The sequence below is a fragment of the Dromiciops gliroides genome, chromosome 2, assembly GCF_019393635.1.
Source record: "Dromiciops gliroides isolate mDroGli1 chromosome 2, mDroGli1.pri, whole genome shotgun sequence".
In the NCBI taxonomy this organism is placed as follows: Eukaryota; Metazoa; Chordata; class Mammalia; order Microbiotheria; family Microbiotheriidae; genus Dromiciops; species Dromiciops gliroides.
In genome coordinates, this window is record NC_057862.1 from 8817748 (window position 1) to 8832980 (window position 15233).

Consider the following 15233-nt stretch of genomic DNA (forward strand, 5'->3'; position numbering starts at 1 on the left):
AAAGACAGACACCCTGGACTTGTTCGAAAAAGACAGAAGAAAGTGACTCACGTGTAGGCCAGCGTGGCACTGAAATGCTTCTTAATGTAGGTTTCCAAAACAGGATTGAAATGTTGGAATTTCCGGTCTGCGATCAGCCCAATGATAAAGACCTGCCAAAGCGATCATCACCGTGACCAAGCAAGGAACGACCAATGCCTGCTCTCAGGCAAGAGCCGCAGGCCCGCCATCCAGGGGCTCTGGGCTCCACCTGATCTATCAAGTACAGCAGTTTCTCCTGACCAGGATGGTGACATTTCTAGTACAATATTTTTTTTTTAAAGCGTGAAGAGAAAGGACACATTTCCCAGTTTCTCCTACTCTGCATCATATTGCACAAATACATGTGCCCTGTGTATAAAGGGGCCTACCAAAAATAGGACTTCTCGGGGGCAGCTAGGTGGCGCAGTGGATAAAGCACCGGCCCTGGATTCAGGAGTCCCTGAGTTCAAACCTGGCCTCAGACACTTGACACTTACTAGCTGTGTGACTCTGGGCAAGTCACTTAACCCCCATTGCCCCGCAAAAAAAAAAAAATATAGGACTTCTTTAGGGCTGATATCTCTCTTATTTTCAGTGGGTCACTTATGTACAGAGGGGCAGGGAGATGTGTGTGTGTGTGTGTGTGTGTGTGTGTGTGTGTGTATGAATCTAAGTACACATTACATATATACATATTTATTACATATATTTAAGACATATGCAGATATATGTGTGTATAATTATACAGATCTCTCTCTATATATATATATATGGAGAGAGAGAGAGATATATCTTTATACCTTTGTATTTGTATCTACATGTATATGTATGTAAATGTAAATATATCTGTATATGTACTGTATATTATATGTGATGTATGATATATCATATCTAACATATCATGTGATTAGATCATGTGTAATATATTATAGATATATCAGTCTAGATATACTATATGAGTATAGCTATAATATTAGCCCAGCACATAGTAGGTGGGCAGTAAATGTTTGTCAAGTGACTGACTATATATCGTATTACAGATAGATCTTAGAGAGTAAAGAGAAAGATAGAGACAGAGAGATGAGAGAGAGCGGGACAAGGGGTCAACCTTATAAGAGGCTGCATGTTTGTCGTCTGGAGACCAGCCTACGATCCCAATGAAGGATCACCGGGTTTGGCTGGGAGGGCACTGGATCATTTCAATCCTGGCCAATCATGAAGCCCGCATTGTTTTGAGGAACATTTATGTGGATGAAATCCTAGGTCCTCCTTAAAGGATGTGCGTCCATACTGGCAAATCAAACACACGGTGAGTGTTTTAGAAGTAGATTTGTGAGGTGAGAGTGGAGGGGGAGGCATCTGCCACTACCAATATGGTACCAGGCCTAGATGTTTGCTCGTTGTGTCATTAAAGATCCTGGGCACCGAGGAATGGCCCGGTGGGAAGCGGAGCTCAGAGAGAGAAGGCCCATTCGGAACCATGGCTTCTTACCAAAGCGTCAAACACCAGCGTATCAAACGTGTCGCACTCGGAATTCTCCATCATGATGTTGAAGAGGGCATCCAGGGTGTCCTGAAGGAACTGCAGGGAAGCACAGAAGCAGCTGTCACTGGCTGGCACACAAAGACAACCCTGTGGCTCTTTGGCCCCTCCCTGAGGGGGAGATCTGGGACAGCCGGTAAGAGAGCCCTCCCAGCCTGCAGGTGCCCAGGGAGGTCTGCACTCCTGGGCACGCGAGAGCTCACCACGACTCACCAGTGCTGTTATCGGCACCACGGCTAATGGCTGAGACAGGCCTCCTTCTGCTTTCCCAGAGGCCTGGCCCTTGGACAACCCCATGAGGTAGGTCACACACATTATAGAGGTAGGGAGGGTGAGGATCAGAACGGGTAACCAGCTTTGCCGTCAGCTGCCTTTGCAGCAGGCTGCCTGCCCAAGCTCACCATAAGGCTTGAAGATTCTTAAAGTGTTTCCTCTCAACTGGCCTGTGATTGGCCAGAGAAGAGTCGTTATTCCCTCTTTACAGATGAAGAAACCACGGGGACCCGAGCGGCCCAGAAAGTATCCCACAGTCACACAGAAAGCAAGTGTCAGATGGAGAATTTGGCCCCGGGTCTCTCCTGACCCCAGGCCCAATGTTTCCTGTAGTGCACGATCTAATACGGGGCCAAGGACCCCAACCGTCATCATCATAAGGACTAATAGGACAAGCAGGGCAGACAGGATGAAAAAAGGGGGCTCTGGAGGAAGGGTCGAGGTTGTTCTTTCCCCGAGAGGGGTCCCAAAGGCAGCCTCAGGGATGAGTTGGTGGATGAGTGGTGTTATAAAGCCTGGAGAGGAGCCCACCAGGTAAAGGAGAGAAATAAGGGATCTGTATGAGCAAAGGTCCGGAGGTAGGAAAGTGCAGGGTGTGGGCCGGGGCTCAGGGAGCCTGGCTGGGGGAACATGGGGTATTTGATGGAGTTGGGGTGGAAGACAAAATGGAAAGGCTGAGTGGACCAGAGGCTGGGGGGCCAACCCCACCATGGAGGCTCCCCCCTGACATCAGCTCCCCAGCTTTCTGCTCCTCAGAGGGTGAGCTGTTCTAGCACCTGGAGCACTCAATGCTGTCTTGGACCACAAAAAAGTCAAGAAAATAGCTATAAATAAAGGTTCTCATTCTGGCGGCTGCCCTGCCCACCCTCCTTGACACTGAGCCGGGAGAGCACGCCCAAGCCTCAGAAACACCTTGTAAGAGGAAGTCCCTCAAAAGCAAATGTTAAAAAACCCAGCGCCTCATTAAAGGCCTAAGTCCTCATTACATTTCAGCCGCTGTCATCCCAAATCTATTTCACAGAGGAAAACGGCCACAAAGAGGGGGGGAGGAACACCTGACTCGAGCAGGAGACAGCCGGTCACTCTCCTCCAGACCAAAGGACTTCCCACGGGGCCTTCATCAGCTCCCCGAGTGCCCATCTGGACCTTAGCACATAACCACCTCATTACTGTGGCATCATTTTTCATCATTTTCTGATAGGAGAAAAAAAAACCTTCAAAGTCCAAGCTTGACGCTTTCTGCTAGCAGAGTCCACTCCTGCCAATAGCCTCAGCAGGGACCTCCCATGCACTGCACCCCGGTGCCCAGGGTGGCTACTGAGAAAAGGTCTGTGCCCCCTACAGTGGCCTGTTGAGGAGAAGGTGTGTGGCTCTGGAGGGGCCTGGTGTTCCCTGCAGGGCCAGGCATCCAGCCCACTTGGCGGGGGGAGCTCGTCACAAGCAGAGCCCTCCTGCCTTCTCGCTGTCTCACATCTGACCCACCACCTTGCACTGCTCGCTGCTCATTGCACACAACATCCCACACGTCCCAACGCCACGCAGATCAGTGCCTAGAAAACGCTGCTCCTCACCTCTTTCCAAGTTCTCCTGACTTCCCTGGAGACTCGGCCCAATGAGCACCTGCCACATGAGGTCTTTTCTAATCCTCTGTTGACACCACATAGATCCTACATGGATGAAGGGTCTGCACGCTGCCTTGGCCATTAATAACAACAATAGGTAACATTTATATGGTGCCTTACAAACAGGATCTCACTGGATGTTCGTGACAACCCTAGGAGGAAGGGACTCTTATACTCATTTTACACATGAGAAAACTGAGCCAAACGGCAGTCATGGGCTGCCTTTAAGGACTCACATAGTTATGGCTTCAGTTTGAACAGAATTGCTGCCCCCGGGGCAGCTGGGTGGCGAAGTGGATAGAGCACCGGCCCTGGATTCAGGAGGACCTGAGTTCAAATCCGGCCTTAGACATGCCATTTGACACTTACTAGCTGTGTGATCCTGGGCAAGTCACTTAACCCCAAATGCCTCACCAAAAAAAAAAAAAAAGAAAGAAAGAAAGAAAAAGAAAGGTTTCCACACTTTATAATCACAAAGTCGATACCCATCCATCACCAAAGCCTTGAAGTAGGAGGCCTGACATTCACAGTGTAATAGGAATGGCATCAATACAGGAATCAAAGCAGGCTGGGCTTCGGGCCCAGCTATGGACATAAGATAAGTGATATGGGGAAGTTCCTTCAATTCTCAAGGCTTCTGCTTTCTCTTATGTAAAATTAGGGGGCTCAGAGGCATCATTCTATGCTCCTCTCTTTCCATAGACTACAGCTCCATGGATGCCCCGTCGAGTGTGAAAAGAAAAGAGACAGCTTCGTAGTTCCCTAAGGAAGGATTTGCTAAATGCCTCCTATGGGCAGAGCACAAGGATAGGCCCTGAGAAAGGTACAAATGAAGAATGTCAGCCATGCATGGCCTTTGGGATCTCAGAAGACCATCAGGCAAGCAAAGCTCACCAATGAGGAAGAGTTAAGAATCCACCCCAAGGGCATGAGACTGTACCAAAGAGAGAACAATGGAGACCACCAGTGGTAGAGTCATTCAGAAAAAGGGGACATACAAAGTCTGGAAAAATGAAGAAGGACCTTCCAAGAGGGGGTCCTGAACTCAGCCCAAAGGATGAGGAAGAAGGGAGCAGAAGCAGCATTCCAGCAGCCCCAGGACTGACAAGAGCTGACTTTTATAGAGTGGAGGCAAAGGCAATAAAAGGAGGTCAGATGAGACAAGATGGTAGAGAGGCTTGACAAACAGGCTAAAAAATCTGGACTTTATTCTCTAGGAAATGAGGGATCGTTGGATGTGTGAGAAAATAATTATTAATAATGAATTTCTTGGGGACCCAGAGACCCAGTTTTAGTTCCTTTCTCCCCTTCACCCCAGAAAGTTGAGCCCAGGTGAACAAAAGGAATGGAGATGGATTCTTTTGTCTAGATCCCCTGATGTCATGGGTAGAGCTCATCTTCATTTGGACCACCCTCAGGTCATGTCAGCCAATGGAATTAAATGACGCTAGCCAATTAGCTTTGATCAGTATGTAATGGCCCGCCTCTATCAAAAGAGGACAAACAGCAAGGGTCGCCATCTTGGAAATCTTGGCTTCCTCTTGGCTCAGAATGTTGTCTCTTGGTGTGTGCCCTCCTCTTAGGACAGGGTAGGTCACGCAGAGCTTCTGAACTCTCCTGGAGACCACGTGCTGTCTCTCTGATAGACAAAATGGGCTTTTCTCACACGATCAATACTTTACTAACATACAATATTAATAATAAATGATTACTACCAAAATGGGTGCCATAGTCATTAATATATAAGTAGCAATAATTTTAGAAAGCACAGTTTAGCAACAAATAATTTAAAAGACACGGATGTTCTTGAAAATGTGGGGAGCATCCTGATGAAAGCAGTGCCTGAGAGAGGTCACTACGTCATCGATGTTCAGGACACCCACAGCAGAAGCAGGAAAGACAAAATGCAGGAAGGACAGTGAGGAGACCACTGGGATGACTTGGACAAAAGGAGAGGAAGGAGTAGGCTGGCCCAGGCAGAAGAGAGAAGAAGGGATACTTCAAGGGAAAGAATCAACAAGGGACAGGGATGGACTGGGGGTGAGAAATGAATAAGATTCTGAGATTGCTCTCATTCTTCATCTCAAGGAGGTGATGGAAATGCCGACTGGCCATCCCCGAAACAAGACAGCCCTTTAGAAAGATGGGAAGGGAGAAGCAGAATCTCTTAACCAGCTCCTCTTCAGAAAGGAAGGTCAACAACTCAACAAGCATTGTCCTGGATTCCTGGGGACACAGGCCAAAAGACAGCAATAGCCCCTATCTGCAAGGAGGTCCCACTTTTCTTGGGGATACGGAAGAGGAATAACCAATCAATCAGTTTTGATGATTATTATTAATTATTCACTTACAAGAAGTAGTCATTGTACTCACTTGAACAACAGGATGAATGACATTACATATAAAAGAATCATTGCAGGAAAGTAACTTACACCAGGACCATTTCCTCTGAACTTCATTGAAAAGGAGAACAGTGAGGTAAGAAAAACCGCAGTGGACATTGATTTGGAGGTGCAGAGATGACTTAGCGGACTATAACCACTGGGAAAATCAGGAAACGATCCATGTGGCGCCTGGACTGGGGAGTATCAGGTGAAGGTGAGGACAAAGAGTGCACAAGGGCTGGGGAGGGAAAGGAGCACCGGACAACCAGGAGAAAGGCAGAAGCGGAGGATGGAAGGCCATGTTCAGGGAGGACCAACACTGGGGATTTAAATGTCAAGCCAGTATGTACTTAGTCCTAGAGGAAATAGGGAACCACTGAAGATCAGCACGGCGGTGCCACAGTGGAGGGAGCACCAGGCCTGATGTCAAGAAAATCTGGCCTCAGACCCTTTCTTGCTGGGTGGCCCTGGGCAAGTCACCAAACCCTGTTGGCCTCAGTTTCCTCGTCTGTAAAACGAACTGGAGGAGGAAATGGCAAACCACTCCAGAATCTCTGCCAAGAGCACCCCAAATGGGGTCATGGACAGTCAGACACAACTGAAGAGATTCAACAACAAGTGAAGGTTTTTGAGCAAGAAGGTGAAATCGTCAAACCTATCACAGGAATGTTAAGATTTATCTCTTTGAGGAAGAAAATTAGAGATTTGACTAAACGAATGAATCACATCTTTGATCTCTGAGAGCCTGGAAGGGAAGCATACCACAAGAAACAGTTGAGTGGGCATGAAGAGCTTCTTCTTTGGAGAGAGGCACATTTTTTTTTGCTTTTATTTGGGTCTGCATATCCAAAATGACTACTATGGAAATGTTTTACATAACTGTACATATGAAAAAAAAGAAAAAAGAAAGAGGCACAGAACAGCGTCAGTGGGAGACCAATTCAGAGCCTATTCCACCAGCCTAGGACAGTGGGAAGAGGGGCTGTGGGTCCCACATGAGTGGACAGGAGGGGACAGTGTCAGAAATGTTGCTGAGGTGAAACTCACTTAAAATAGAAAGAGAATATGGAAGATGAAGGTGGAAGGCAGGATCATAGATAGACTCAACACTGAAAGGGGCTGAAGAATAAGCTGAGCTCCCAGAAATCAATGACTTGCCCAAGGTCACACAGATCCAAAGTAACAAGGAGGATTGGAACCCAGGTCCTCTAACCCCCAAACCAGTGGTTTTTCTCCTGTGCCCTGCTGCCTCTTGTGAAAGCCTCAAGAATCGTGCCTACACGGTGACTGTCAGAAGTTTGGACACGGGGTATATTTGGGGAAGAGGATGAGGTGCTGCATTCTGGGCATGCTGAGTGTAAGATGCACATGTGAGGGGTTTTCCAAGTGGAGATGATCCAGCAGGTGGGAAGTGAAGAAAGGTGGAGTTCAAGACAGACAGAAGGGTTAGTCATCAGCAGAGAGATGATGCTCTAACCCATGAGAGATGAGCAAGGGAGAGTCAGAGAGAAGAGGAGAACACTGACAGACCTTGGGGTATGCCCATACTTACAGGGAGAGTTGGGGGTAGGGGAGAGTAGACAATGACTCAACAAAGGAAACTAGAAAAACAGTCAAGAGGGGTGGGAGAAGTCAAGTCAACAGGAATTTATTAGGCACTTACTTTGTGCTGAAAGGAAAAGGACCCACAGAGTCCAGGAAGCCAAGGAGGAGAAAGTAGCCTGGAGACCAAGGGAATAGCAATGTCAAAAAGTATGGATAAGCAGCTAGGTGGTGCAGTGGATAAAGCACCAACCCTGGATTCAGGAGGACCTGAGTTCAAGTCCAGCTTTAGACACTTGACACTTACTAGCTGTGTGACCCTGGGCAAGTCATTTAACCCTCATTGCCCCACAAAAACAAAAATAAAACAAAACAAAAAAACATTAAGTTCTTTCTTTGAGGGGTATCTAGGTGGTACAGTGGATAAAGCACTGACCCTGGATTCAGGAGGACCTGAGTTCAAATCCAGCCTCAGACATTTGACACTAAGTAGCTGTGTAACCCTGGGTAAATCATTTAACCCTCACTGCCCCACAAAAAAAAAAACCAAAACAAAAGAAAAGAAAACAAAACAAAACAAAACAAAACAAAAAACAGTGCGGATAAGTCAAGGACAAAGATGACGGAGAAACAGTCACCAAACCAAGCAGTGAAAAGATCATTGGTCAACCTTGACTGATACTTGGAGAGCACTTTGAGCCAAGTGGTGAGGTCAGGAGCCAGAGAGCCAATAGGATGACCCTTTCTGGAAGTACCACTGGGGCTGCTGGAGGAGATGACAGCTTGTGGGAAAGACAAAGGCAAGGGAAAGCACTAAAAGATTTGGGCAGGTCTGGGCTTACCGGTAATCAGGGAAGAGAGAGAGAAAGAGTAAAAATGAGTGACAAGGGAAAGCTGAAAGCTGGCAAGCGTCCAGAGGAGAGGGGAAGGAATGGGATCCAGGGCACAAGGAGAGAGAATCAATTAATCATCTGAATTAGGAGCTCTGCAGAAGCCAACTGTTTCCACTTCTGATTGTCCATAAGGCTCTTTGCTATCAGGAAAAAACTTGAAATGGAAATGATAATCCAGCCTTAAGTGGTAACTTAGTGCTTTTGCCAAAAAAGCCACGTGAACAGCGAGAGAACGGATTCTGGGAAGAGGCAGAATGACATTCACTTTTAAGCTAGAAGCTGGCCACAACACCAGCTTTGGTCCGAATACCTGGGGTCACTCATTCTTGCTCGGATAAGGCTTTCTTCCTTCTACAAGCCCGGCTGAGGAAAGCTGAAGGGATGAGATGACCACCTAGACGGACCCCATACACAGACTGCATGTGTATCCCTATGTAATCCACTGGCCAAAGATCAGCCAACTGTCCCAGTTCATCATTTTAATGGAAAAAATAAACCTTCTTCCTCCAATAAGATGATCCTGTTTTCATTCACTGAACACACGGCCCCAGGCCTGCAGAGTATCTGCAGTCCCTTCCTCTTGAAATGACTTGGTGGATGTATGTGGATGGGTCACACCCCCCCAAAAGTTGAGTTTTTGAGGCCAGGCACCGCGTCATTTTTCTCACTTATATCTGGCTCACTCTATAGAGTGCAAACAGTAGGAGCTGCCTAAATGCCTGCTAAATGGGGTAGTGCAGGAGAAGCAGGGTTTGGGTGAAGCAGAGACCCCGGCCTCTTGGGATGTAAGCATTTCATGTGAGGGCAGGTTCCCCAACGCAGAAGGTCCTAATGCTCACAACTACTTGCTAAGTGCATGAGGGAGCTTGGAACCACACTGCATTCTCAGGCATGAGGAGGAAAGGGTGACAGAAAGGGACAAGGAAGATGGCAGAGGGACTTGACCAGGCCCTGGAAAGAGAAGCAGGAATGACTAATACCGAGCAGAGATTTGGGCCTGTGACACCTTCGGGGAAAGCATCCTGACCTGGCTGAGTATAAGGACCGGGCTAAAGGAAGCTTCACAAAGGCTAGGAGAGGGAACAGACAGTACTCTTAGAAGGACAAAAGAATACATTCCCACGGGCCATGTTATCGGATGCCCGGGGCTCCCCACTGAATGATGAAGACTCCCACGGCTAAGTCCTCAATCGGAATTTCTCTGGGCCTCCCTTTCTTCCTGTGTAAAATGAGGGGCTGACATACAGGGTCCCTGAAGTCCCACGCAGCCCCAACTACGGGATCCTTCCGGTGCCTCAGTTTCCTCCTCTGTAAAATGGGGAGCTTGGACCAGATGGCCTCCTGGGGGAAAAGAACACGAGGTCTGGGGCGTGCATTACCTTGACGACTTCTCCTCCATCCACTTTCATCAGTTGTCTCAGATTCTGCTGTAACAAGTTGGTGTTGGAGCGCCACTTCAGCAGGCCCAGGAGATCCACTGGAAATACAAAGTAACGATCAGCTCGGCCCAGCCACTCTGCTCGCCCTCCCTGTCTGTCCTGCACCCAGGGTTCCTTCCGTCCCACACAGCCCTGCCTCCCAAGGACATCTGATTCGAGTTCACCACTGTGCCCGCTCTCTCAGGCCGACAGCGCTGAAGTTCACCGCTCCCAGTGACATTTACTCGGAAGTGATTTCTGCGTAACAGTTTTCTAAATCCATTTTGACACCCAGACCAAAGGAGGGCAACGCTTCCCATTCTGGATGGCAGGCCACTTTCAAAGGGGCAGAGTGCCCAAGTGATTGAAGTTCATCCAAAAGAGCCAGAATCAAACGCTATTGGAGTAGTTTCACGTTGCAGATCAAACATTCACACAAACACACACAAAAATCCATGAATTCAAACACTGCCCCAGTAACCAATTCAATGTCTGGCCGGCATGATCCCAGAAAATGACCCCGCAAAGCTCTAAGGACCCTCGAATTGTAACATTACCCCTGCTCCATGGTTCTTTGCCCTCTGTGACTTCTTTTGTTGTGAGTTTTTTTTTTTTTAAGAAAAATTTCAAAGACTGAATTGATTTTTGAAGGGCTAAAGGTGGAAGAAAATGTGCAGTGATACATTTTTTAAGCACTGCAAGATGTTCAGGAAGGGAGAGCTGTGGAACAAATAAGTCCCAGAGAAAAAAATAAAACACCCGCCCGATTTGTCAGGCCAAAGCATGTGGCAATCTCCTGATTCCTGAACACAGAGTAATTACTGTTTCTGGAAGAGAGAGGCCAGCCAATGAAAAGACAACGTGGGTCTTAGCATCGTGGCCACAGGGGTAAGGGAAGGGAGCGGCAACTTCCACGGGGGAGATCTGGGCAATGAAAATTAACACAACCTGCCAAAGTGTGGGGCAAATACTCACGCCTATACTAAGCCAACAGGAGGCACCATAGTGCAGAGTGCTGGCCTTGGAGTCAGGAAGACCTGAGTTCAAATCCAGCCTCATACACTTACTACCAGTGTGATCCTGGGCAAGTCCCCTAACCTCTGCCTCAATTTCCTCAACTATAAAATGCAGATAAGAACAGTATCTTTGTCTCAGGGTTCTTCTGAGGATCAAATGAGATAAAACTGGGAAAGCCCTTAGCACAGTTTGTGGCCCATAGTAGGTCCCATAAAAATGCACATTCCCTTCTCCTTCCCCTCTCAGTGCTAGAAATCTACAGGGTCTTTATCCATCCTGGTCTGTCCCCAAGAGCCCCGGAGGAGGAGGGAAGGAAGGAATGGGGCAGCCTTCCAGACTCACCGTTCTGGGTGAGCTTGGTTGAGCAAACGAGGGTGGAGATCTGGAAGGAGTCCTTGCTGATGGTGCAGCTGCCCAGGTTCTGCATGCTCTTCCCTGTGGCCGAGTGGCCTTTCTCCTCCAGCTCGATCTTGGTCGATGGCAGGCACAAGTAGGTTGAAGCATCTTCAAGTTTCTTTGCTTCTGCCTAGAAGGGGCATTATCAAGTTATAGTGTTCAGTATGAGTCAGAAAAAAAGGCTCACGAAGGTACACAAACACACACGCTCAGACACGCAATGCACGGCACATATATTCATTCACACGTACATGCAACATGCTCCACCACAGTCAAACACACATGCACACCACATCCATACGCACATGTACATGCACACACATTTCCACTCGGGTATCAAGATGAACATTTAACTGGTCCTTGACCTCACGCCCACTTAAACTTTTCCTTCCATCTCCCAGTTTCTTTTGGCCACCAGTATCACATCATCCCATGGGCCCATGCTCATTCCTACTTCACCACCATCCTATCAGTTCCCAGGAAATTGACCTCAGGTAAGTAATGAGTTACTGAGGTCAGCCCGCTTGTGAGGACTCTGAGGAAATGGATCGTGCCGGGCTGGTCAGAGGCCGTACCTTGTACACAATGAGGTCATGTTCTCCATCTCTTAGAGTCGTCCCATCGTATCGCATCAGCTTCACAAAGGCTAAGGAGAAGATCTTCTCCGACTTGTCCTTAGCTGGAGCCAAACACACATACACACACAAACCAGTTACCAAGCAGCCCTGCTTTCACAACCACCATTTCATTGTATTACTTAGGAATCACAGAAAAAAAAAATGTTACCAACAAGAGAATAGGACAGAAAGCAACATGTAAACCCCCCCACGCACAGTCTCCCCACCTCCGTCTTTCCACTCGCCCTTCCCCTCCTCTCTTTTGTTTTGTTTTGTTTTGTTTAGTGAGGCAATTGGGGTTAAGTGACTTGTCCAGGGTCATACAGCTTTACTAGCTTACTTACTTACTTACTGTGTTGTGTCTAAGGCCGGATTTGAACTCAGATCCTCCTGACTCCAGGGCCAGTGCTCTATCCACTGCGCCACCTAGCTGCCCCCTTCCCCTCCTCTCTTGTCCTTTCTGCTCCTTTTTCTGCCTTCCCCCTTTCTCCTCCTCCCCTTGTTTCCCCTCCCCCTTTTCCCTTCCTCCTTTCCCACTCCTGTGTCTCTGTCTCCCTCTTTTCAATGCCTCAAGTATCAGTAAGTCACAGATGTCAGGAATCCCTCCAGCAACTCAGGCCACAGCCTCTCTGATCCTCAGCGCAAATGACCACAGCCCAAAGAGGCCCAGCTCTCTACGGGGGGCACCTTCACTGAAGCACAGCGGCCTGAGCCTTAGACTCCATCCATCCCCAGCCCTAACTCAAGCATTTGCATATTTATGCTATCGACAACATGTTTGTACCTAGTTATTTGCAATTGTCTCCCCCACTAGACTGGGTGCACAATGAGGGCAGGAACGCACCTTGCCTTTCTATTCATGCCCAGCGCATAGGCCAGCCTGGTACACAGGAGGTGCTTAATAAATGTTTATTGCACACGCTCCCCTTGGCAATTAAGCAACCATCAGAAAAGAAGTCACGGTTCCCAATGAGAGTCCCTGACCACTCTCCAGCACAGTAGCGAGAATCCAAGTAAGTTTGGTTCTCCAGGTACAACCCAATTATTCTAAGCATCTGAATCATGCCACAAGATAAACACGGATACAAAGACCATACCCATTTCAAGGGGCCTCTGAACGTCGAAGCATCTACGGCAGCCCAAGGCTCGGCAACTTAGAGCTGGGAGGGCCCGCAAAAGTCCCAGGGTCTGAGATCTCCCGATGGGAAGGACTTCAGGGACAACGGAGGCCAATCTCCTCAATTTACCGAAGAGGAAGATCAGGTCTATAGGGAGGCAGTGCCTTATGACTATAGGATCATAAATTTGGAACCGGGCAATGTCTTAGAACCATCAGAGTTTGCAAACCCACCTGAGGAGGTTAATCGATGGGCCGAAGCTCATAGAAAGTACATGAATGACCTCTGCCACTTACTAGCTTCCCTGGGCAAGTCACCTCACTTCTGCTTCCTCAGTTTCCTCACCTTTAAAATGAAGACAGTAACAGTCCTACTCACAGGCTCACCGTGAGGCTCAAATGAGAAAATATTTACAAAGAGCTATGATTTGAACCTGCCTCTGTGACACCAAATCCAAGGTTCTCCCCACTCCCCAGAGGTAAGGCCTCATTCAACTGCAGTGTGACCAAGGACACAAGTGACAAGCAGCCAGACATGCGTCTCTTAACCAAGCAACAGCAGCTTGGTAGAATAAATGACAGTAATTGTCTACTCGCGATTTCCCTAATCCTACGGTGAAGTCTAATGCAGTAAGTGCTGCTTTTATTAACCTTCCTAATTTCTCTATCAAAATAAGTGACTATACTTTATTATAGGATCATTAAGTACCATTATTGAGGAGGTGGTTCAGAGGGCAACAAGCCCACGGCTGATTTGGGAATCATGAGTCGTGGGGGATGGCGAGAGCTCCAAATAGGGCACACAGAGTGGAATTCCTAGTGAAGGTAAAATTCAATGAAAGACACTCGACCAAACTTGCTACCAGCCATGGAGGGAAGAAGTCCACATCTGGAGCACACCTAGAGCCAGCCAGCACCTCAGAAGAACATCCCAAATCAAGTACAATCAATGCTGGAAACCATTCTTCAGGGAGTCGCCAGATCCCAGAGCTGGAAGAGGCACTGTGGCCATCCCTTCCCCTCCACAAGATCCCCAGCGAGGAGTCAGCAGGCCTTTGCTTGAAGATCCCCAATGAGGAGAAGGCCATCCACCGTGTGAGGTAGGCCACTCCACTTGGGGATGATCCTAATTATTAGGGAGTTTTTCAAGCCTAGGTTTGAGTTTTCGCCACTTTCTGTGATTATGACAAGTTTTGCCCTCTAGGGCCAAAAGAGTCCTCGAAACACTTAAGATATTTATCATTCCTCCCCACTACTCCCCAATAAAGGGTTCTAGTCCTTGTCAACCAAAACTGTTGTCCTCTGAACAAGTTCCAGCGTGTGCAGGACCTTCCTGAAATGAGTCACGCAAACAACCTGAGAGTCCAACCCTGGGCCTGAGGAAATCAGGACTAAGGTATCCACAGTGCTAAGCTGACCAAGTGTTCTCTGACCTGGGCCTAGGACCACAACAGCCTTCTTGGCAGCCGTGTCACCCCACCAACTCACAAGAAGCTCACGCTCCACTCGAGCTCTGGGTTTTGTGTACGTAGCCATGCCCCCCCACCCCCATCTTGTACTTGTGATTTGTATTTTGTGGTAGGCAGATGTAGCATATTGATCCTTACTCAATTCCATTTTTTATTAAATTTAACCGAATGTTCCGGCTCAACACACTCTGAGGCAATCATCCAATGTGTAAGTCTCCCTGGATCTTAGTTTCCTCTCAACCACAAACTGAATAAGTACGTCACTTTAGACAGCGATGAAAATGGCACATGGCAAAAGGCCCAGCCTGGATCGTGCCACCGGACGTCACCTTTTGAGATGAACCACTCCTGGAATCAGTTGTTCCCAGATGCACTTCAATGGACTGTCTACCGGATGGTCAACATCTCTTCTCGTCCACAAGGACGGCGGGCGGGGCTTGACTCTGCTCCAATCAGAGTGGACTCTATCCCGTCGCACCAAAGAAGCAATGTTGCTTCTCCAGCACAAGCATCCCTTTCCGGAGGTTCAGCCTTCAGTCATGTCCCTTCCAGCATTTTCAAATCAATTTTGCCAAGTCCAGCGACGCCCGCACATTCATTTCAGACGGTAGGTCATGTCTCTGTCGCACAGTGATTGCTTCCCAATACATCTCACTCCATCCTTAAAAACAGGTGACTAGAAAAAAGAGGGAGCCCGGATAGTCTCTGTCCACCAATTCCTGACCCGAATTCGACGTGGCAGGTTTCTGCCACTATGGCGTCAGGAGACATTGTTCAAATATTCAGTGAGTCAGGACCGAATGAGTGCATGTTGGTAGGGCCTTAATCTGTTTCTAAAACATCATGAGCTGTGACCCTTCAATATTCATCTTTCAAACAGTAAAAGAAGCCAAGAGGGAGCCCAATGGGATACAGTCTTTC

General features: G+C 48.0%; 1 protein-coding gene across 2 annotated transcripts in view; it reads right to left on the reverse strand.

Annotated features, from left to right (window-relative positions):
• DOCK1 (dedicator of cytokinesis 1) overlaps positions 1-15233 on the reverse strand; it is a 586118-nt gene that overhangs the window by 452376 nt on the left and 118509 nt on the right. For both annotated transcript variants that reach the window (XM_043984307.1, XM_043984306.1), the window contains exons 17-21: positions 11685-11788; positions 11056-11239; positions 9658-9755; positions 1514-1603; positions 52-152 (exon numbers count right to left, since the gene is read on the reverse strand). In XM_043984307.1, coding sequence (XP_043840242.1) covers positions 52-152; positions 1514-1603; positions 9658-9755; positions 11056-11239; positions 11685-11788 — 577 coding nt within the window. The remainder of the gene's footprint in view (positions 1-51; positions 153-1513; positions 1604-9657; positions 9756-11055; positions 11240-11684; positions 11789-15233) is intronic.